This window comes from Mustela lutreola, chromosome 1 (assembly GCF_030435805.1).
Source record: "Mustela lutreola isolate mMusLut2 chromosome 1, mMusLut2.pri, whole genome shotgun sequence".
NCBI classification, from domain to species: Eukaryota; Metazoa; Chordata; class Mammalia; order Carnivora; family Mustelidae; genus Mustela; species Mustela lutreola.
In genome coordinates, this window is record NC_081290.1 from 6,940,774 (window position 1) to 6,963,221 (window position 22,448).

The window sequence follows — 22,448 nt, forward strand, 5'->3', positions numbered from 1 at the left end:
AAGAGGGGCAAAATGGAAGAAAATGCAGAGATGAGGACGCTTTCGGTTTTAAAACCAAACTTGAGAGGTCGGTTCCAAGGAGGAGCCTGAAACTTCCTTTGTACGATCAGGGAAGCGGACGGGGCTGATCGGCGGGGACCGGCATCAGGAGCAGCAGATTTAGGGGAGGGAGGAACATGGGTTTGGTTTGGGATACGCTGGGTTTGAGGAGCCCTTGTGACTCCAGCCAGAGACAAGGAAGGGGACGCGAAGCGGAGAGAAGAGAATCGGCCTTGAAGATCCGCGTTTCTGACACAAACGTCGAAGCCCTGGGTGGTAAGTTTCACACTGTTGCGTCTACTCTTGACCAATGTGACAGTTACTCTGACCTACGTCACCGTCCATGTGCAAAGCACCCAGCCTGGAATTAATTAAATAAGGTGGGGTTCAACACAACCATCTGCTATTGAATTTACTACCGCCTTCCAACTGCACCACCCCCTCCCAGTTTATTCTGAGAATTTCTGACAGATTAAGAACTAAGGTTCAAGAAGGTAGAAGCATGTGGTATTCCAAGAGCTTCACCTCCCCTTCCTGCCTTTGTATAATTCCCTCCTACAGGCAGGAGGGATCTAACTCGCTTTTAACCAAAAAAGTATAGCAAGATCATGAAGGTGACTCTGTGATTATATTACTTTTTGTTTGTTTTGTTTTGAGGGAGAGCAAGCGAGCCGAGTAGGAGTGGGAGAGGGAGAAGCAGGCTCCCCCTGAGCAGAGTCCGATGCAGGGCTTGACCCGAGGACCCTGGGATCATGACCTGAGCTAAGGCAGACGCTTACCTGAGCCCCCCAGGTGCCTCGATTATATTATGCCTCAGCCTAGACACCTGACCGGGGCTACAGGTGGCTCCTGCCGGTCTGATGAAGCGAGCGAGCGTACTGAAGGACACAGGGAGGCAAGGAAGCAGGGGCGACACCAGTTGCTGAGCGCAAACTCCAGCCAAGCACCCAGCAACAAACTGAGGCCTTCAGCTCTTCAGCTCTGAAGACATCGATTCTACCATCATTGTGAATGAGCTCTGGAAGCCTGTTCTCCCCAGGTAAGCCTGCCGATGGGATCACAGCCCGGCAGACCTGTGATTGCAGCCTTGCGTTGCGGAGCAGAGGGCCTGGTTAAGCTGTGTGCAGACTCCTGACCCAAAGACTGTGAGATAATGTGTGTGGTTTTTTTTTTAAAGATTTTATTTATTTATTTGACAGATAGAGATCACAAGTAGGTAGAGAGGCAAGCAGAGAGAGAGAGAGAGGAGGAAGCAGGCTCCCTGCCGAGCAGAGAGCCCGATGCGGGACTCGATCCCAGGACCCTGAGATCATGACCTGAGCCGAAGGCAGCGGCTTAACCCACTGAGCCCCCCAGGCGCCCCTGTGTGTGGTTTTTAAGTCACTAAATTTGTGCGTGGGTTGTAATGTGGTACAGAAACCCATGTAATACTTTAGCTTTCATTCAGCTCATCCTACCCTTAAACCTGTTTTCTTTGCTGCAAAACAGTGGTCTACTTTGTTGCTGTTGCTGTTATTTTATTTATTAGAAAGAGGGAGAGAGAGTACAAGCGAGGGGGTGGGCAGAGGGAGAAGCAGGCTCCCCGCTGAGCAGAGAGCCAGATGCCTGGCTCTATCCCAGGACCCTGGGATCACGGCCTGAGCTGAAGACAGACGTTTAATGGCTTAAACTGAGCCACCCAGGTGCCCCTACGTTTTTTGTTTTAAAGGCTTTACTTATGCAAGCATATTTTGGGTTACGAACAGAAGGATAGGGGCTCCTGAGTGGCTCAGTGGGTTAAAGCCTCTGCCTTCGGCTTAGGTCATGATCCCAGGGTCCTGGGATCAAGCCCCGCATCGGGCTCTCTGCTCAGCGGGGAGTCAGCTCCCCACCACCCCCCATCTGCCTGCCTCTCTGCCTACTTGTGATCTGTGAAATAAATAAATAAAATCTTTAAAAAAAAAAAAAAAAAAAAAGAACACAAGGGTAAAAAAGAATCAGAATGTCCGCCCCATGGTCACCACGGCATCTAACTCACATCTGTCTACCAGGCTTGTGATGAGGAAACAAGCTGTTTTCAGGGGCGTTAGGCACATGAAATGCCCCAGAGATGTGAAAGCACTTTTTTAAGCAAAGAGCTGTGAAATGGCAAGCTTTGCCACTATAGATATTCCTCTAGACTTAGAGAATAAATTTTTGTATGTATGTATGTATGTATGTATGTATGTGTTCTAATAATAAATTTATTTACGTAAGTCTAGAATTCAAAGCCAGAATTGGAAAATGAGTTGCAAACCAGATATTAGAAATTCATGTGTCTACATTCTCATAGGTGGAAAATGTAATCACAAAATTGTCTCACGTGTTGTAATGAGTGAAGTCAAAAGTAATATATAATTGCAGCAAGGGCAGTGTAAAGCATTTCAGACTAGAACAACTAGTCACCATTGTGGATATGGAAAAAACCTACGTCTAGACAAAATTAGTTAATTTGCAGGAAGGGAAACCACATCTTAAGATGGGTATGTGTCACATCTTAATGTTTCCCCTCTGGTTAATTTTGAAAGATTGCAGAAAATCCTAAAGTTTTTGAGTTGTAGATGGAAAAATTAAAAAATAACTCGTCAGAGTTTCTGATAGGGAAGCAAGTCACTAATCCACTAATGGGACAATTTAATAACTTGCATTAAAAAAAAAAAAAAAAAAACCTTTCAGTGGGTTAAAGCCTCTGCCTTCAGCTCAGGTCATGATCCCAGGGTCCTGGGATCGAGCCCCGAATTGGGCTCTCTGCTCAGCAGGAAGCCTGCTTCTCCCTCTCTCTCTCTCTCTCTCTGCCTGCCTCTGCCTACTTGTGATCTCTGTCAAGTAAACAAATAAAACCTTTAAAATAAATAAAATTTTTAAAAAAGACTCCCTCCTCAACACTGAAGACCGAGTCGCACACAGGCTTAGCTCTCGGCCGCCTTCTCTCCCCACTCACTCCTTACAAGAACTTATCTTGCGGGATAGACTTAAATACCATCTATGTCTTTTTCCAGTGCTAATGAACTCCCATCTTCTACCCACCTGCCTATCAAACATGTCTACTTGCATAAATGTATCTGCTTGGGTCTCAGATTCAGCAAGCCTAAGAACACAGCTGTGGACCACCACCCCAAACTGGCTCTCCCAGTTTTCTTGAGCTCAGCACGAGACACCACTTTCCCCTGGAGTTACTCTTGACTTCTGGCTTCTTACGCCCCTGTTCCCGCGGGACACACGCAGTTCAAAGAGTCCGCTCAGCTCTACCTGGAAAACCTATGCCCAGTCCTACCACGAGACACTCCACCCCACCGCACTGCCTGAACTACATCTGCCTCCTCCCCATAGGCGTTTGCCACAGAGCAGAGAGTCATCTGTGAACCAGAAATCAGACCTGGTCACTCCCCCGGCTTCCCATCAAACACAATAAACGGCGCACTCCTTTCCAGAAGGTACTACCATTTACTCTTCCAGCATGTAAGTTACGTGGGAAAGGGACGTGCTCTTACTCTCTGCTCTATCCCCAGGGCCCCAGCGGTAGCCACTCAATACTCATGAATGAGTTTTGCTCGAACCGTGAAGGTGTTGAGGAGCACTAGGAGGCCCTTACCTGGTCGCAATAAAACTCTGAACTTAAGGGTTTGATACTCGAACAGTCGACCAGCCTAGTAACTGAATGCTTTCGAATGCGAGCTATGACTTTACTTTTATAGTAACTTCGGGTGAGTCTTCTTTTCGTGCAGAGGGGCTAGAGGTATAAACCATACTTGAATAAAATTCAAATCGTAAGGACCGACGTGCCGTGCTTTGTCACAAATGTCCCAGCGCCGCAGCTCTCTGAGTGCAGCAGCTGCCTTTTGTGTGGGGCTGATGTGACAAGGCAGGAGGTGTGCAAGCATCGTAACAAGTGCCTGGGGTGGTCGTCAGGCCTGCGCGGAGGCGAAGCTGGGGAGCAGCGGGGCACACAGGGTCTTCCCCAGCAGACACCGGCAGTCTCTTCCACTGGCCTGCGCGCTTGGGGATGCCTCCTGTGGGAGCACACAGGATGGGGCAGGCGGGGCGGAGGCAGCCACTTGAGGAGGTTCCAGAAGCAATCCAAGCAGAAGCCTATGGCTACAGTTCGGAGGATATCCCTCTGGGCTCTGGCCTACGCAGTGTAGCCACAAGGCCTCCATGTGTCTGCTCTGCTCCAGGGCTGCCTAGAAGACAGCTTTGGCAAACTATCACTGATTTTGCAGATGTTTTTTCCTGAAGATCTTCGTTATTTCATCATCTACAGAAGTCTTTTTTTTCCTAAGATTTTATTTATTTGAGACAGGGAGAGAGCGAACGAACACAAGCTAGCAGGGAGGCAGAGAGAGAAGCAGACGCCCCACCGAGCAGGGAGCCCAACTCGGCACTCAACCCCAGGACCCTGAGATCATGACCTGAGCTGAAGGCAGACGCTTAACCCACTGAGCCACCCACCCCCACCCCTTTTTAAAGTCATCTACAGAAGTCTTATTCATACTTCTGACCTATTTTTCTTTATCCTTGTGACAGCAGCCTGAAATAGAGTCATTAGCCATTTGTTCATTATGTGGTGTCAAGTTCAGGAAGACTTTTACAGAGTCGAAGCTGGTCCAGTAATAGCCATGAGGTTCTTGGGGGACAGGGGGCAGAAGCGGGCCGGAGCCCTCCTGGGTGCTCGGTGACACACAGCCACCTGCCCTTTCGGGACACGTGAAGCTACTTCTCTTTCAGAAGTCTGTGCCCCTGAGCGGACCAAACTCTTCCTGAGGTCGGGAGGCAGGCGCTACACATTATCCTCCAACTCTTGCTGTCTTGCGTTTAAGTAAACCTCCTTCTTTAAATGGAAAGCATTGCTAAGAACTCCAAGGCTCAATTTAGAAACACCCGAGCCCTTCTCCAACCTCTTCTGTTTCTGTTCCAAATTAGACCCTCCAGTCTTATGGAATCCTAATGAGTTCTGAACGAGAAGACTGCTTTCAGTAGTCAGTTATAATTACGTACTTTCAGGAAGAGAATTCCTCTTACCACTTCCATTTGCCTCAGCTTTTAGTAAGAATAAAATACTTTCCTCAAAATCTAAAAAAGGGAACCATGACCAGGGATTAAGTGAACATAGTATCTATTTTTATTATGAAACATTAAATTTTGACACATTGCTTCATTTGCTTTTAAAAATCTATTATCTGACTTAAGCCTATTCAGCAAAAATGCCAATAAATTATATAAATCATAGTTCGGGTCTTTTTAAAACTAGGTCCATAATATGTTTCATGATAATCAAATAACAAAACTAAACCTGAACTGTGTGAGCTGTTCATTTGTAATGTTTTAAAGTTTAGCTTAAAATAAAACCAAAGCCAACCACATGCCAATATGCTGTTGCCAAAGTTTCCAGAAACACCCTCCTCATCTCTGTGCGCCAGTATCCTTCCACTTCCCTGACGTACACGACGCAGCCAGATCAGGTGTCAAGGCACTCGTTCTACCCTGTCCTAGCCTGCCCGTCTCAGGAGTCACACCGGCTCAAGGGCTGATGATACACCCCGGTCTGTGCTCTCTTGCCTTTGAGTAAATCCACTTCTTTAAAGGGAAATCATTAGCTAAGAAGCCCAATACTGAATTTAGAAACAGTGATTCCAATACATGTTAAATCAAATGTGTTAGTATTTAAAGTCACATACTCTGAAAAGTGAAAATAATAGACAAATACAGAACTTATGTGAACAACCAGTAAACTAAGATAAATAGCACTGCCACCACATGCTCCAAAATGGTGCGTTTTTAGTGTCTGAAGTTCTTTGCAAATTATCTTTTGGGTCAATTCAGATGAATTTCAATAAAGGATGTGTGTTCTGCAAGAAGTCAGTTTTGGGGTTTCCAACATGGGTGGCATCATTTAAGAAAAGTACATCAACAGTCTTACTAGTGAGTGTTTTCAACTTGGGTTTCTAAATCTTTATTTTCTGTGGAGGCAAACCAAAGCACTGTCTTAAGACTCCATCTTCAAAGTTACAATACAATCTCTATCATTCCTAGAGGTCTGGAGGCTAGATCGGCCCCTGGTCCTTGCCATCGTCTTCGTCTTCATCTTCCTCATCATCCTGGTCTCCGGATTCAAGTTCATCCTCTTCTTCTACCTAAAGGGAATATGCACACTTACCATTATTAACATCTGATCACTTCGCATTCAACACATACTGACACAGTCTTTGATAAATTCTTTATTCCTTCCAGTAATTGTCGATTACAAGCCATCTGATTTCCTTGATTTACTGCTCAAGGCTCTCTGCCATTTTTTTTTAAAGATTTTATTTATTTATATATTTATTTATTTGAGAGAGAAAGGGAGAACACAGAGGGTGAGTGAGATGGAGAAGCAGACTCCTCGCTGAGCAGAGAGCCAGACTCAGGGCTTGATCCCAGGAAGTGGGAGATCATGACCCAAGCCAAAGGCTGACACTTGACCGACTGAGCCACCCAGGCGCCCCCCTCTGCCATCATGAGACCAGATGGACAAGTTGACTTGCTGACAGATGGCCATACCTCTCTACACACAAATGTGGATCAAACATGACAAAAGAGAATGAACATGTGGATGATGAGAGTCTTGTGACCACAGGAGCCAATCAGTTCACCTGTAGGCTCAAAGCCCAAAAGAGAACAGTTAACAGATGCTGGAAGTGGTACCTGTGTGTCCTAAGTCGACTCAATGACCACTACAGGAGAAGAGCAGACGATCCTGCATTCACAGACCAACACAGTGACGCCTGCGACACGGATGTGGAGGCACAACACTGCCACACTACAGTACAAGTCTAGAAAATACACTCTCGGTCATTTCTGGGAACATTTCGGTCTTACCGGATGACCAAGCTCCTTGAGTTTATTCTTTAATGAAAATATTTTCTGGTCCTGATCAGCCAACAGCACCAATAGATCGTCCTGTTCTTTTTTGGAATCTGTAACGTCCATCTCGAGCTTGTTTTTTTCGTTTTGTAAAATGGCAATGGTGCTGTTCGAGGCGTCCAGCTGCTCTTTGATGGCGCTCCGTTCCTCAGACAGAGCTTTAATTTCATTCTGGGAAAAGAAAGATCAACCCATCTAAGATTAGTCCTCACTCTCACAGGTGTTTTAACAAATGGGTTCAATTCTCTCTCTTTAAGATTTATTTATTTTTTGACAGACAGAGATCACAGGTAGGCAGAGAGACAGGCAGGGGGTGGGGGAAGCAGGCTCCTTGCTGAGCAGAGAGCCCGACGCGGGGCTCGATCCCAGGACCCTGAGATCATGACCTGAGCCGAAGGCAGAGGCTTTAACCCACTGAGCCACCCAGGTGCCTCTCTATCTCTCTCTTTTATTTTTAGGTTCATTCTTTCTGTGACAATCTGAGGATTTTGGGGGGGTGTGGAGGTTTTGGGGATAGAACACACACATACACACACCCTCATCCAGTAACATGAGAATTTATGTTAGGCTGTATATCAAAGATGGTTATTGTGAAAAACAGAGTTTAACATCCAAAAAATAGTTTTAAGTAGCTATTTTTCAAAAAAACCTAAGAGATAAAACCATTTCAGATAACCAGAGTAACAAAATAAAGACAAAAAACATTTTACAGGTGAAGCCTGATGGGCATCAGAATTAGAACTCAGGATAAAAACATTTTTTTAAAACCCAACTTCATGCATACGATCAAATGGGAAAGAAAAACAGCTGCAAATAAAATCCACGGCATAAAGACAAAATAATCTGACCACGCTCCAAAAGACATCATCACACGGGTTGTATTCATGCCTTTTAGTTTTATTACTTTCACCTCACTCTTCTCTTCATGTTACTTATTCCGATTTCTCTGTCACACAGGCTGGCAGGCTCTTTCGTGCCTGTGTCCTCAGCCTAATGGAAAGCCTACGTGTGGCCTGTGTTTTAGCCAAAGCTATACTCTTTACTTCTTTTTAAAAATTTTTTTAGGTTTATTTCTTTATTTGAGAGAGAGAGAGAGAACATGAACAGGGAAGCAGAGGGAGAGGGAGAAGATTTCCAGCAGATTCTGCGCTGAGCGTGGAGCCCGGTGCAGCGCTGGATCTCACGACCCTGAATTCATGACCTAAGGCGAAACCAAGAGTCGGAGGCTTAACCAACTGCATCCCTCAGGTGCTCCTGTATTCTTTATTTCTTACTGTCATTAAAGATTGACAAGAAAACTTAACTTTTCGGGCGCCTGGGTGGCTCAGTGGGTTAAAGCGTCTGCCTTTAGCTCAGGTCATGATCCCAGGGTCCTGGGATTGAGCCCCACGTCGGGCTCTCTGCTAAGCAGGGAGCCTGCTTCATCCTCTCTATCTGTCTGCCTCTCTGCCTACTTGTGATCTCTGTCTCATAAACAAAATCTTTAAAAAAAACCAAAACTTAACTTTCAATGATTTCTACTTTCAAATTACATTCGTAGCCACTCTTACTTCACGTATGTGGTATCATTATCTGAAACAGCATTTAAAAACCTTCACTCATGCTATCTTCATTCATCCAAATAGCAATGCACACGTTGTGAGATAAAATTACACCCTACAAATTTGCCTCATAAAGCTAAAGATCTGAGACATCAAATAAGATCAAATTTCCTGAGTTCATTTTATAGGATATGCAATAAATCAAAGTTTCACCACAGCGCAACCTTTAACTCCTTCGTCTCCTGTAACAGCGCCGACAGCCTGCCTTCCACGTCGGTGGTCTTTGCAGTCGTTCCGGCTTCACTCTCTCCTGGTGCAGGAGCTGATTTCGCCTGAAGGTAGAAATTGGAGGGAAAAAAAAGTTTCTTTAAAGCACAATCAGTGTGAAATCCCAAAGGTGACTTAATTTTCTCGCTACTTTGAAACTGTATTTCCAGTAACAGGAAGCAAAATTCCTATGTACTGACACACATGCTAGCGAGGACAAGCGGTGCCTGTGGTGGAGCGGGAGGCCGAGGCTGAGGCAGGGGTGGTGCAGCAACACATCTCAGGGGAGCACGGGGAAGGTTGGGTCAAGTAGCCTCAAGGTCAGACCACAGCTCTAACAGCATGTACTAAGCAGAGAGTATTTCTCAGAGCCCTCTCCTCACAATACTTCTGCAAGTGGAGTCCACACTGTCATCTCAGAGAAGCAGGTGGGAAACTGAGCTGAAGGCCATTAATTGGTGAAATATAAAGATTTTTTCTTACTTTTTTTTTTTTTAGATTTTATTTAGCAAGCATGGAGGGGAGGAGCAGAGGAAGAAGGAGAGAAACTCAAGTAGATTGAGCAGAGCACGGTGCCCGATGATGTGGGACTCGATCTCATGACCCTGAGATCACGACCTGAGCCAAAACCGAGAGTCAGACACTTAACCGACTGCACCACCCAAACACCCCAAAATGCAAAGATATTCTTTCTTTCTTTCTTTTTGTTTTAAAGATTTTATTTATTTGAAAGACAGAGATCACAAGCAGGCAGAGAGACAGGCAGAGAGAAAGGAGGAAGCAGGCTCCCCACTGAGCAGAGCCCGATGTGGGGCTCCATCCCAGGACCCTGGGATCATGACCTGAGCCGAAGGCAGAGGCTTTAACCCGCTGAGCACCCAGGCGCCCCAATGCAAAGATTTTCTTAAGTGCTCCAGGAAATATTCTTAAATCATGGTTTTCCAATCTTCCCTGCCCTTTTTCTACAAAGAACTGGGAAAGAGGGTGTTGACGTAACAAATACCTAAAAATGTGGACAGGATGTCAGAATTGGTAGTGGCCGGAAGAGCTCTGAGGTACATGTCAGATGAAGCCTAAACTGCCTTGAAGAGACTGTCAGTAGAAACACGGATGATAAAGGCAATTCTGGTGAATGCTCAGAAAAAAAGGGAATAGAGAGAAAGCTTCTGTGGTCTTGGAGAAAAGATACCACCACGGGGCATCTGGGTGGCCCAGTGGTTAAAGCCTCTGCCTTTGGCTCAGGTCATGGTCTCAGGGTCCTAGGATGGAGCTCCACATGGGGCTCGCTGCTCAGCAGCGAACCTGCTCCCCTCCCCCCCCCCGCCCGCCTCTCTCTGCCTGACTCTCTGTCAAATAAATAAATAAAATCTTAAAAAAAAAAAAAAAAAGAGAGAGAGAGAGAGAGAGAGATCATCATCATGAATAGAATGTTGGTAGAAGTATGTAGGGAAAGGAGGTTTTGGGGAGGCCCCAAATGGAAATGAAGAACACGTTACTGGAAAGTAGAGCATGGAGATCCTGGTTATCACGTGGCAAAGAAACAGGCTGAATTCTGTTTTAGTGCTTTGTAGGAAGTAGAGCTTAAAAGCGATGAACTTGGGATACTTTGGTGAGGTGATTTCTTTTTTTTTTTTTCTTAAAGATTTTATTTATTTATTTGACAGACAGAGATCACAAGTAGGCAGAGAGGCAGGCAAAGAGAGAGAGAGGAGGAAGCCGGCTCCCCAACAAGCAGAGAGCCCAATGCGGGACTCGATCCCAGGACCCCAAGATCATGACCCGAGCGGAAGGCAGAGGCCCAACCCACTGAGCCACCCAGGCGCCCTCGGTGAGGTGATTTCTAAACAAAGTGTTAAAGGTGTGGCGTGGTTTCTCCTTGAAGCCTACTGTAAACTGTAACAGGAGAGAAATAACTTGAAGAAGAACGTTAAGCGAAAGGGAATCAGAACATGAAGATTTAGAAAATTCTCAGCCTATCCCTATCGCAATAAACAACAGAGCGTGTTCTGCTGCAATACAGAGGATATGGCTGGGCCACCTCCATAAAGAAGTTACTCGGGTGGCCCGGGGACCCAGCCAAGCACCTCGGCAGAGGCTGGAATACAGCAATGATGATCCGGATCTCGTCTGGCGACGTGGATCCCTGGGAATGGGATGGGTCACTAAGAAGGTTTTTGACAATTCTAGACCAGCAGAAAACCTGTCAGCTTGGACTGACGGACCGAAGGGGACACAGATGGGATAAAATACAAGATACCAGCACAATGAACCATGAAATCACTGATTACACGGATCTGCTGAGTCTGACACTAACGCGCCTGCCAGCTGGCCCAGAAGCCTGGGTGACCAGAACTGCGGCCAGTGAGTCACCTAAAGGGAAGGTGCTCTCCGACACATTCACTTCTGTTCCTTTCGCTCCTTTTACCGAGTGCCTGAGAAAGAAGCCTTAGCCTTGTGTTTACTTTCTTGCAGGAATAAGAAAGTAATAATGAACATACAAATGTTTCGGTTTTCCTTAACAGCTCCTGCTTTTCTGTCTGCAGTCTGCTGATCTCCACAGACTGTGAGTTTAACTGAGACTTTAATGTCGCCAGCTCCTAGGAGACAAAAATAATTGCGTTGTAATTTCAGTAAGGCAATGTGTATTTACAGAAAGAAATTTAAAATTATTTCCTTTGTTGGTCCCTCTCTCTAAAATCACAGCTTCCAAGTTTTAAAATCTAATTCTAAAAAACTGTCCTTGAACTTTGCGTTCAAGATAGAGAATTAAGCAAGTTCCTTATACATATTTTCACCTCTGCTTCCTCCTGAGATCCCATGTAAAAACACCGTAAGGGGGGAAGAGGGGAACGAGGAAGGAAGGGAACGGGGTGGGGGGGGGGGGGGGAGGGAAGGGGAGAGAAATGCACAAGGACAAAGAGAATAAGAGAAACGAACAAATAAAATTGGGGAATTTCAGAAAGCAAATGTCCGCGGTAACGGACCGCAGCGCACCTGAGAAAGCTAAGGACCTAAAGCGATGTGTGGACTTGCTACCTGACGAGCAGTGCCTGCCTACCGAAGGGCTTGGAATCTGGTCCCACCAGGTATCTCTGCAAGTGTGGGTAAAAATGGGGTCAAAACCAGCAGGGCTGGTTGAAGTCTGCTTAGGAAGACCACTGGATCCCTGTTTCAATCTCATGTACGTTCTTCTTCTCTGGCCAAAGACTAGACATTTAGTATTTGGAAAGGGAAAGACAGGACATATTTAGACCACGGGCCTCCTAGCATAGATCAAAGTAGTTAGTGCTGTAGTGAGAAGGAGGGAATTAACTGGAAGTTTATGTATCCTTGATGTTGACATTTCCAACCTTCTCGCCCTCTCCCCACCAAAACCGCCCAGGGGTAAAAACCAATTATAACTGTGGTTCTCAACCAGGGGCATCTCCCTGATAGGACTTGACTCTGTCTGCAGACACTGGGTAAGCGGTGGGATACGGTCATGTAGAAAGCTCTTTTGTTCTCTTAAAACTTTTTATCACATACATATGAGGCTTTCCTTTGATGTTTTATTCAGTTATCTCAACGAGTTACACAGACATCCAGGCTACGGACAATTTTAATTCTCTTTTTATACAGGATTTTGCTATATAACAAAACTGTCATTTAAAACATCTTTCTAACAATGTAAAACTGATAAGAAATAAATTACAGAAAGTAAAAATCCAAAGACAATGTTCTTTAGAGATATCTAACTTAAAAAAAAAAAAAGGAAATGAAGAAATAAGTTTCACTGGGAAACACAGAGTACAATTTTTACTTGGGACTTATAAACCCAGCTCATTTATCAATAACTTAATTCCCTTTAATTTTAATACAGTTCTCATGTAAGCAGGCTTCAGAAAACCAAAATGGCATGTGAATTTTCCTCACACAAACTTGTAACTTAAGAATCCTTAACAACAAATTATCTTTTTTGAAAAGACCAATTGTAGAATGTACTTTGGGGTTCATGGACATTATCAAAACGTGACCCAGTTTCTCTGTCTACAGTCATTCCTCTCAGATCAGCGATGTCTGTGGCTGGGATCACATGCCCAGCGGAGAAGCCAGTCAAGTCCTGGGTTGGTGGGCTTGTTCACTTCCTCCTTCAGTATTACTTTTTTTGTTGTTTTTTAAAAGAAACAGAAGAAACGTATGTTCCTTTTTATAAGAAAGGAAGAAGGGAGGGTAGGACAGAAGAAACAGGAAAGGAGGAAAGAAAAAAAATTGTATAGGAAAAAACACAACTTATTTAGGGAGAATCTACTAACGAGCAATCTGGTACTTTTCTACTCTTTTCTTCCCAGTACTTAATTCTGTACGTAAGTGGTTCTTTTCTGGCTCTTTCCTCGAACAAACACATTTAATATTCTCATTGGATAAAGTTAAATTGGCACGATCTAGTGTCACAGGAAATTATAAATATTACAAATAAGCAAGTATGAAAAAGTTTAATTTGCTTTTCTAGATATTATAAATTACTACAGCAGAAAAAGTCTGTTTTGCTTTTTAGGTAGTCATCTAATTGAGATAAACACAAATTTATTCCCTTTTCCAGTTTCAAAAACAAACATTCTTCTGGACAGAATGGTTTAAACACTCAATACCTTTAACCATGCAATTATCATGGTCAATAGTATATGAAAATTGGCATAAGATTTTATATCTTCATATTTGCAACTTATAAATATACTTAAATTTTCCTTAACTGTTAGCTCACTGATAATCTAAAAATAACCCAGGTGAGATGCTCAAATCTGTTAAAAAGAACACAATTAAAAAATAAAAACAGTTAACAAAAAGCAAAATACCATTTCCATATAACTAAAAAAGCTTCTGGACTTCCAAATAACTATCTTCACTATCAAGTTTTGCTTACACTAACAAAGTAGTTCTCAATTAATGAAACTACATGGCTGTTACTCTATTATAATTAAAACAACAGGAAATAGAACTTGGATCAAGCTGGAAAATTACCTGTTTTAATTCTGCAATTTGTTCAGAATCTCTAGCAGAAGCTGGTGCTGAAGACTGTTCATTTGTGCCAGGCGATGCTTGGGAAGATTTCTACAAATAGCATAGAAATAAAATATGAAATCAATTCAGTCCAAAGAGACAGGAAACAACAGAAAACTGTACACATATAAGCTATGCCTTATAGAGGTTTACCAAAAATTTCACATCAATATTTTAATTTTTATATCCAAGATAAAATTTCAACCTAGCACACACTGTCTACAAATTTTCCATAGCTAATAAATTTATACTTATACCTAGTAATTTATTAAATCTAAGCACTTATCTGAGGCCATATGGAGAAAGAGCATAAACACAGGTATTTACTGAGCGATTTCTATGTATTAAAAGAGCTTTCTACAGAGTAGTCATTTAATTCTCACAGTAACAAGACAGATATGACCACTACCCATTTAGAGATCAGGAAACAAGTTTAAAGAGGTTAACTAAGTTGCTTAAATTCAATTAGTCAGGAAGTGCTGAAGCTTAAGACAGTCTGACACCAAAGCTCATATTCTGATTTTTTTCTTAAGTAAACTCTGTGCTGAACGTGGGGCTCAAACTCATGACCCCGAGATCAAAAGTCACATACTTTACCAACTGAGCCAGCCAGGCACCCCCAAAAGCTCATATTCTAAAGCCTTACTACGACTCTTTGGCTTAAGGGATCCAGGAAAATCAACAAGCAAGATAATGAGAATTATTCTTTTTAATTTTTTTTAAAGATTTAATTTATTTATTTGACAGAGAGAGATCACAAGTAGACACAGAGGTAGGCAGAGAGGAGAGGGAGGGGGAAGCAGGCTCCCCACTGAGCAAAGAGCCCGATTTGGGGCTCGATCCTAGGACCCCGGGATCATGACCTGAGCCAAAGGCATAGGCCTTAATCCACTGAGCCACCCAGGTGCCCCATGAGAATTACTCTCGACTTCTTAAACTTTTTTACCACTTACTCACCAAATTCTCAATCAGAGAGTCCTTTTCAGCCAGCTGGCTTTGTAAAAGTTCCTGATTACTTTTTAATTCTTCTATTTCTTCTCGTAACCTACCAACTTCTTCTGGCTGAACGCCATTCACCTGAGTCCCATCACTGTAGGAACCTTGATGCTGATTATCTTTTCCTATGAAGACAGGAACAAAATTTGAAAAGCCAGCATAAAACTTAAGTTTTTCATTTCCTGAATGAGAAGATTTAAATGTAAAAATATAAAATTTCCTTAATTCCGCTACTTTGGCAGCACTTTTGTAGACACACTTCATTTTTGCAAAACAGTGTATTGATAGAAATGGGAAGTGATGATATTTTCAGGTTTCTGGGAAGAAAAAAGCATAGTCTTACTAAGACTAAACTGCATGGTTTGGTGATCTATAATTAAGAACTGCAGTAGTTTCCAGGCACCTGGATGGCTTAGTCAATTAAGCATCCAACTCTAGGTTTCGGCTCAGGTCATGACCCTGAGATCATGACCTGAGCCCCCTGTTGGCCTCTGTGCTCAGTGCAGAGTTTGCTTGGCATTCTGTCTCTCCCTCTCCCTCTGCCCCTTGCCACCTCTCTAAAATAAATAAACAAATTTTTTAAAAAATTAGAGTAGTTTCAATTCCATTTCGGTCAATTAATATGAGAGAAAACAAAATCCCTCTTAAAATCTTCACAAAGGAACCGCTTTCTATACATACTAAAATCACTGACCAATTGTTATAAATAAGGAAGTGAAAGAGGTAGTTTTTTCTGAAAATTTTAGTCACCTTCATATAAATAAAACTATTTCTAAATGTCTAGGATTCCAATTATAAGCACTACAGGATGATACTATTCACAAGCATTTGACTCTTACCATGTGCCAGGAAATGAACTAGAATTTTATATATATTATTTCATTTAATTCTCAGACGACACAGATGCTCTTATCAGTTCCATTTTGCAGAGGAGGAGATAGACAGGTTAGAGAAGTCATTCTCAACTGGCCATACACATCAGAATCACCCAGGAAGCTTGTAATAATTATTGCTTGGCTCCAACACCAACTAATTAAAACAGACCCTTGAGTGGGTTCTCTGTATGGGTGGCATTAAAAACAAAACTAAACAAAACAAAAAATGGGTCTCAGGATATTCTATCTAACTGCACTCAAGGCTGAGACTCAATGGATCAGAAACTGAAACAGGTAGGAAAGAACTTGGACTTCAAACTCTGATTTAAAAATTTGTTAACGGTGATTAAGGTTAGAGAAAAACTAGTCCACAAGAATAATCTATTTGATTTAGTTCAGCTTTTGGGGACACTATAATAATTATGGCTAGCTATTACCTACCTAGCTGTACTTTAAGAAGATTGTACTGATCTTTGTGTTGCTGAATCTGAGATACTTGCTGTGTGACTGCCGTTTGGAGCTGTTCGTTTTGACATTTTAACGTAGAAATCTGCTGCTTTAATTCCTCAAGTTGCAGATCCTGGGAAACAAAACATAATTCAGTGTTTTAAATTTTGTACTTGATTAGCATTAGGAAAATGAGCAAATTAAAAATCAGAGATTATTTTGGGTCATGATATTTTTAAAGTACTCAACACTTCCAGAATCACTCAATAATTAAGTAATAATACTTTAATGTATGCACCAAGGTCAATCACCATGCAGCAGAATGGTACGATCGCCAGGAAGGCCCCGTTAATAAGCACCATGGCACGGCCTACAATCTCACTGCAATTACTGGGGTGGGGCAGTCAATTTTAAAAACTCCATTTTATGGTCCATCAAACCATTTAAGAAATTTATACCAAACAACTGAAGAAACTTAGTATATAAATATATACATGCATCTATACTACTTTCAACATCAAAGATAGAACAGAACATTTAGAAGGCTAAGAAAAGAGCCTCCAACTCTCATCACCCTAATATAACTAGTTGAATTTGATATATTTATTATCTGCTAATTTTTTCTCAATTCAAGTGTTTTCAAGTTGTCATACTCAATCCATGTCATTTTATAGCCTTTACTTACTATTCAGTTTTAAGCTCCTCCTCATATTGCTAGTTTTTCAGTCATAACTTTCAATGCTTACTCATCAGTAGATGCAATATAATTTACATTCAAAAACACTGAGGTTGCTTTCCTTGTTTTCTAAATAATAAATATGATTACAATAAATATCATAGTCATATTTTTGTTTTCCTGAATCCTGAAGAATTTCCTTAGGATGGATTCTCAGACGTCATTCAGTTTATATAAATATTTTATAGTTCTCAATGCTTGTTGCCTAATTGTCAAATGGCATTTTAAATGGTGAGAATATTTAAAATTAACATTTCTGAAGCAGAGTCATTATGGTAATTGTGTCAAATCACTCTTTTCTTCTTCTAAATTAACCACATTTATCAGCCCCATGTGTAGGCTATAACATCGCATTCCAAGTATTTCTTTTCCATTGCTCTAAAGATACTACATTTTACCATCTGGAAATGACTCCATATTTGTACCAAAATATAGATGAAAAATCCTAATAACCATGGGTAGTTTAATGATTTAAGTTTGAATCGTTCAAAGATGATTCTAATTTACTGATCTGCTTACAAACTGAAAAGCTCAGGCTAAATGCTAAGTATACCACTGTATTTTTATTCTTAGAATTCCAATCTCAACAATAAAGATTGCAGGGAAGGACACAGGCCGCTCGTGCTGAGAGAGCCCTACCCAAGCTCTTACTTGCCACACTTGCTTCAAGCTGTGCATAGTCAGCAGTGGGGGGAAGGGGGGGTGCGGGGTGCAGCTGGCCCCCCCATGGACAGCCACCAGTGTATTGTTTTCACTTTAATAGCATTTTAATAACAACAGTAATCTCAGGTTCCAGATAATACTGCAGTCCTTTTTAGGATTCCCATCAAGGTATATGCCATGACAAAGAATTAAATGAAAGCAAAAAACAAGAAACACACTTTGCCGAAATGTAATGGGAAATCTAAGGTGCTCACACAACTCAAGCGTGCAGGTTCTCTGGTAGCCTGCCCAGAAACTGTCAGTTAACGACTTTGCGGGGGTAGTTTCACTCTCATCATCATTCTCCACGCTAACACACCCTCCGCTGCTCTTAGCATCACCTATTCAGTCCTGCAAGACGGAGATCTCAGGACGGCATCTGACCCTTTCTGCCTCACGCCCCAACCAATCATCACCCAGTCCTGCCACTTAAGCCCACTCGGCTTTCCACATTTCGCAGGTCTGCCCTCTCCACAGCTCACTGGGAGGAGTCTGAGAGTCCCAGGGACACACGTTTTTGAATCCTGTTCCGACCACTGGGTGATCCTGGACAAAGTCAAATTCTCCAAAGTCTCAGATTCCTCATTTATTCTTGGATGGAAATATTAACTACCTTGTAGGGATGCTATGGGAATTAAATGGAAGTGTCTGAATTTGTTTTGTGAGCACCTAGAACACAATAAACAAAACACCGTAGCCATTATCCCCATCAGCGCCCCCACTTCCCTCCCCCAGCCCCTCACGACCACCTCCTTCTGGACGGCTCTCACCTCGGCCTTGCTTCTCCAATTTCTGCTTGGCGCAGCCACCAAGCGTTCTGTGTGTGTGCCGGGAACATGTCCTGCTCCTCCTCTTCCTGATGCTTCCTTTTGCCCAGCTTGTTCCTAGCTATCCGCTGGGCACTCACTCACATTCTGTTTTCTCCAGCTCCTGCTCTTACTTAGCTACATCAGCTGCCTCTCTGCTGTAACAGGCCCTCCAGTATCTGTATCACTAGACTTCATGTTACGTGTGTCACAATACCCTATTTATAGTTTTCTCTCCCCGGGACTGTGATAGGGGAACATGTCTCATTCATGACTTTATCCACCACATCCTGCACAATGCTTAGCACAATATTGAGCTCTGCTTGTTGAATACTCAGATAGCTTTGAATTATTTAGGAAAATATGCTCTAATTTCTGTAACTTCTTGCATATGAAATGCGAGCAAAAATCCTGCCCCAAAGTAGAAAAGTATCAGTACATCAGACAGTGTTTACAATTTATCAGTACATACTTGTTCTCGAATCATATTTTTGTAGTGAGTCACAATACTGTCATGTTGTTCTAATGTTTTCTTCACCTCTTCTTCTTTTTTATCCTCTTCACTGGACTTATAAATAGCCTTAGTTATCACACCTATAAAAGAAAGCTTATTAAAATGTATTTTAGGGGCACCTGGGTGGCTCAGTGGGTTAAAGCCTCTACCTTCAGCTCAGGACATGATCTCAGGGTCCTGGGATCGAGCCCCACGTCGGGCTCTCTGCTCAGCAGGGAGCCTGCTTCCCCCTCTCTTTCTGCCTGCCTCTCTGCCTACTTGTGATCTCTGTCAGATAAATAAATAAAATCTAAAAAAAAAAAAAAAAAATCCTATTTTAAAATTTAAAATCTGGTGCACCTGGGTGGCTCAGCTGGTTAAACGAGCAACCCTTGATTTCAGTTCAGGTCATGGTCTCAGCATTGTGAGATCGAGCCCCCATATTGGGCTCTGTACTCAGTGTAGAGTCTGCTTAAGATTCTCTCCTGCTGGGATGCCTGAGTGACTCAGTCCGTTAAGCATCTGCCTTCACCTCAGCAGGGAGCCTGCTTCTCTCTCTGCCTGCCACTCCCACTACTTGTGTCCTCTCTCACTCTCTGACAAACAAATAAATAAAATCTAAAAAAGAAAAGAAAGATTCTCTCCCGCTCCTTCTGTCCCTCCCCCGACTCATAAGTGTGCATGCATACATGTGTGAGTTCTTTCTCTTTAAAATCAACAAAATCTTAAAAAAAAAATTTAATCCTATTTTAAGATTTAATCAGCAAAACATATGGCCTAACTGTATGACAGAGAAGATACAATCTTCCTAATCCTCTTGAATGCCAAAAATCTTTCAACGAACTATAAACCAAGAGCTACTAAAAGAAATAACAACCCACTTTTGGCTTACTATATAATCTACATGTATCCAAAATATACACATACAAAATAATCATAGGTACTTTTTTTAAAAAAAAGATTTTATTTATTTATTTGACAGACATCGAGATCATAGGTACTTTTAAATGAAAATCAATATAAACTCTGTCTTACCTTCAAGTTCTTTTACCAGCTTCGTGAACTCATGATCAAATATCATGTATTCTGGACTGGGAAAGTTTGGCTGTGGTTTCTGAGATGCTCTGGAATACAACTCATGTTTGCTGATAAATCCTAGTTTCTCTATGAAGTTTTCTTTGCCAATCCTCTTCTCTATTAGTTGTTTTAATTTCTCTCTACAGAAATAAGCATATTGAAATGCTTTTAAAAAAAGTCATAAGAAAACCTAAAACTTGGCTCTATATTATATTTTGGCAGAAAAAAATTTATCATTATCACTTGGATGAAATCAGCAGGTCATTTTTTTCCCCTAGCGTGTTCCCCTCACTTACTTCATGTAGCTCTCAAGTGAGTTATCATTGAAGTAAATTGAAATGCCCAACAAAAGGGCACATAAGCCTTGGACCAACTGCTCTTCCTCGCCAAGATTTTCTGCAATTTGTCCTGTAAGCTGAAATTTTTGTTAAGGAGACTAATGGCTCATAACATCTAGAGTGTTCTCCTTCACAGTCTGAATCGGACGTGTATCTCATGTAAGGGTTTCTACAAAGCTTCTATATATAGTCCGAGCAAGCATGAAACGAACAAAGGCACCAGACACACACACACACACACACACACACACACACACACACTTAAGCGAGCATCATCTCTATCTTAACAGTTTAAAAAGATGCAACACAGCTTTTTAAATATTATAAATTCAAATATTTAGAACGCAGAACTCCCTCTCGCTGAGAGGAAGAAATAGGAAGAAATACTTACACGCATCTTACTAAAACATAAAGGATACAAATGGAACATTGGCCGAATTGTGAAGGAAATGCGTGACCGCAATGGGACAGTTGCTCAGCCAGGTACAGAGCAGCATCAATAATCCAACTCTTGTCTGTATTTTGCTTCCCTGCAGCAAACAGATAAGTTGGCAGAAATCTCATTTTACCTTTTTTCAAACTTAACGTTACCCTAAGATCCCTCTCCATTTGCATTAAAGATTTTTTAACACCTTACAAAAGATATGTTAGGAATCCACATGTAAAAAATTGAACAAGAGAATGCACTCTTGTGTCCTCTCCGGGCTGTACTTCCCAAAATGAACAGAGAGCAGAAACTGGAATTGATTTCTGTTCATAAACATATACCAGATTATCGAAAATACTGCTAGTGGGAAAACCTGGTCTGCTAAGGCAGATAGATGCATGATGTGGCTGCTTAAAAAAATTATCAATCTGAAAACACTTCACAGTAACATAAAGTTGCCCAGATGTTTCGATCAAAATTTTAAAAACAAGTTTCTGATAAAAGGACAAATTCTACCTCCTTCAAAAAGTATCAGGAAAAATAAAAGGAAATAATCTCCTGAATTATTTAGCCAAATTCCATCAGAGAATATATTCCCTAACAAGATAATAAATAAACCATGTTGCAAACTCACTGGCAACATGCCAGACAATGAGAATCACAAACATAAGGAAGAAAAAGATTTATTTAAATTAGCTAACTGTCCCAAACCACTAACTATACTACTGCCAACCAAACAATATTGAAAACTAGTACATCCATCAAAATGACATTTTCTTACATTTTAATGAACATATTTATATCTCCTATGGGGATAGTCTCTTAGCTCATACAGCCACTGCCCATATTATATTACATAACCTATTTTTTGTTTAAGAGTACAAAAGTTGTTTGAAAGAAATAAATGGAATTTAGCACAGTAATGGATTACTTTGAGGTAACTGCAGAAAACATCCAAAATACAATTATTCAAAGCCCAAAAATGGATTTAAAGTAACCATCACTGTGCTTTGAAAAATTACTCAAGGCCGTTCCAATTTCATGAATCTTGAGGACAGTATCTTGGCCTTTCTATAATCTATTTTCAAGTGTATTTCATATTTACTTAAAGAAATTCAGACTAGACCTCTTCAAAATGATCTGCGAAATAAGCATTAGCTTTTACATGATGCATTATTCTTACTTTTTTCTTGCCTCTATGTCATTACTATGCCTATGGTATATCTTCATGTTACCCAAGTAGATTTGAAAGTTAAAAAATATAGTTATTCTCAATTGACTGTGTGCCACAGAGGACTTTCAACTAGTTACTCAAGTAAATAAATATTTCATTGATTTCCCCTCGTTATATATAAAAATTTTATTATGACTTGGAATACCATCTGCAAGTGCCATCAACACCTACAGTGTATATACAGGGCTCTATCAGATCACGGGCTGGTGTCTGAATAAACAGAAATGTAACTATCTCCTAGAAGTATACCCTTTGGGGTCTAACTGAAGAATAAGAAAGCAAAGCTAAACAAAACTAGTTAGAATCAAGATAGAATGCAACATCTCACTTAAACTATGGCATCAAAAGAAGATAAAGTATTCAGGAAAGGAGCCTAACCCGAACTGTCTAACACCTAAATGAGGCTGGGGCACCTGGGTGGCATAGTCGATTAAGGTTAAGTGGAAGACTCTAGATTTCAGCTCAGGTCATGATCTCAGGGTCCTGGGATTGAGCCCTGTTCACCAACCCCATTT

The 22,448-nt window shown here is 41.7% G+C and overlaps 1 protein-coding gene across 2 annotated transcripts in view; it reads right to left on the reverse strand.

Moving 5' to 3' along the window:
* Positions 1-5,153: 5,153 nt before the first annotated feature.
* Positions 5,154-22,448, reverse strand: part of USO1 (USO1 vesicle transport factor) — a 93,720-nt gene continuing 76,425 nt past the window's right edge. For both annotated transcript variants that reach the window (XM_059159049.1, XM_059159048.1), the window contains 11 exons: positions 20,692-20,802; positions 20,231-20,349; positions 19,893-20,074; positions 18,837-18,958; positions 16,115-16,253; positions 14,760-14,923; positions 13,764-13,853; positions 11,264-11,362; positions 8,723-8,830; positions 6,913-7,128; positions 5,154-6,188 (listed from right to left, as the gene is read on the reverse strand). In XM_059159049.1, coding sequence (XP_059015032.1) covers positions 6,099-6,188; positions 6,913-7,128; positions 8,723-8,830; positions 11,264-11,362; positions 13,764-13,853; positions 14,760-14,923; positions 16,115-16,253; positions 18,837-18,958; positions 19,893-20,074; positions 20,231-20,349; positions 20,692-20,802 — 1,440 coding nt within the window. In that variant the 3' untranslated portion in view covers positions 5,154-6,098. The remainder of the gene's footprint in view (positions 6,189-6,912; positions 7,129-8,722; positions 8,831-11,263; positions 11,363-13,763; positions 13,854-14,759; positions 14,924-16,114; positions 16,254-18,836; positions 18,959-19,892; positions 20,075-20,230; positions 20,350-20,691; positions 20,803-22,448) is intronic.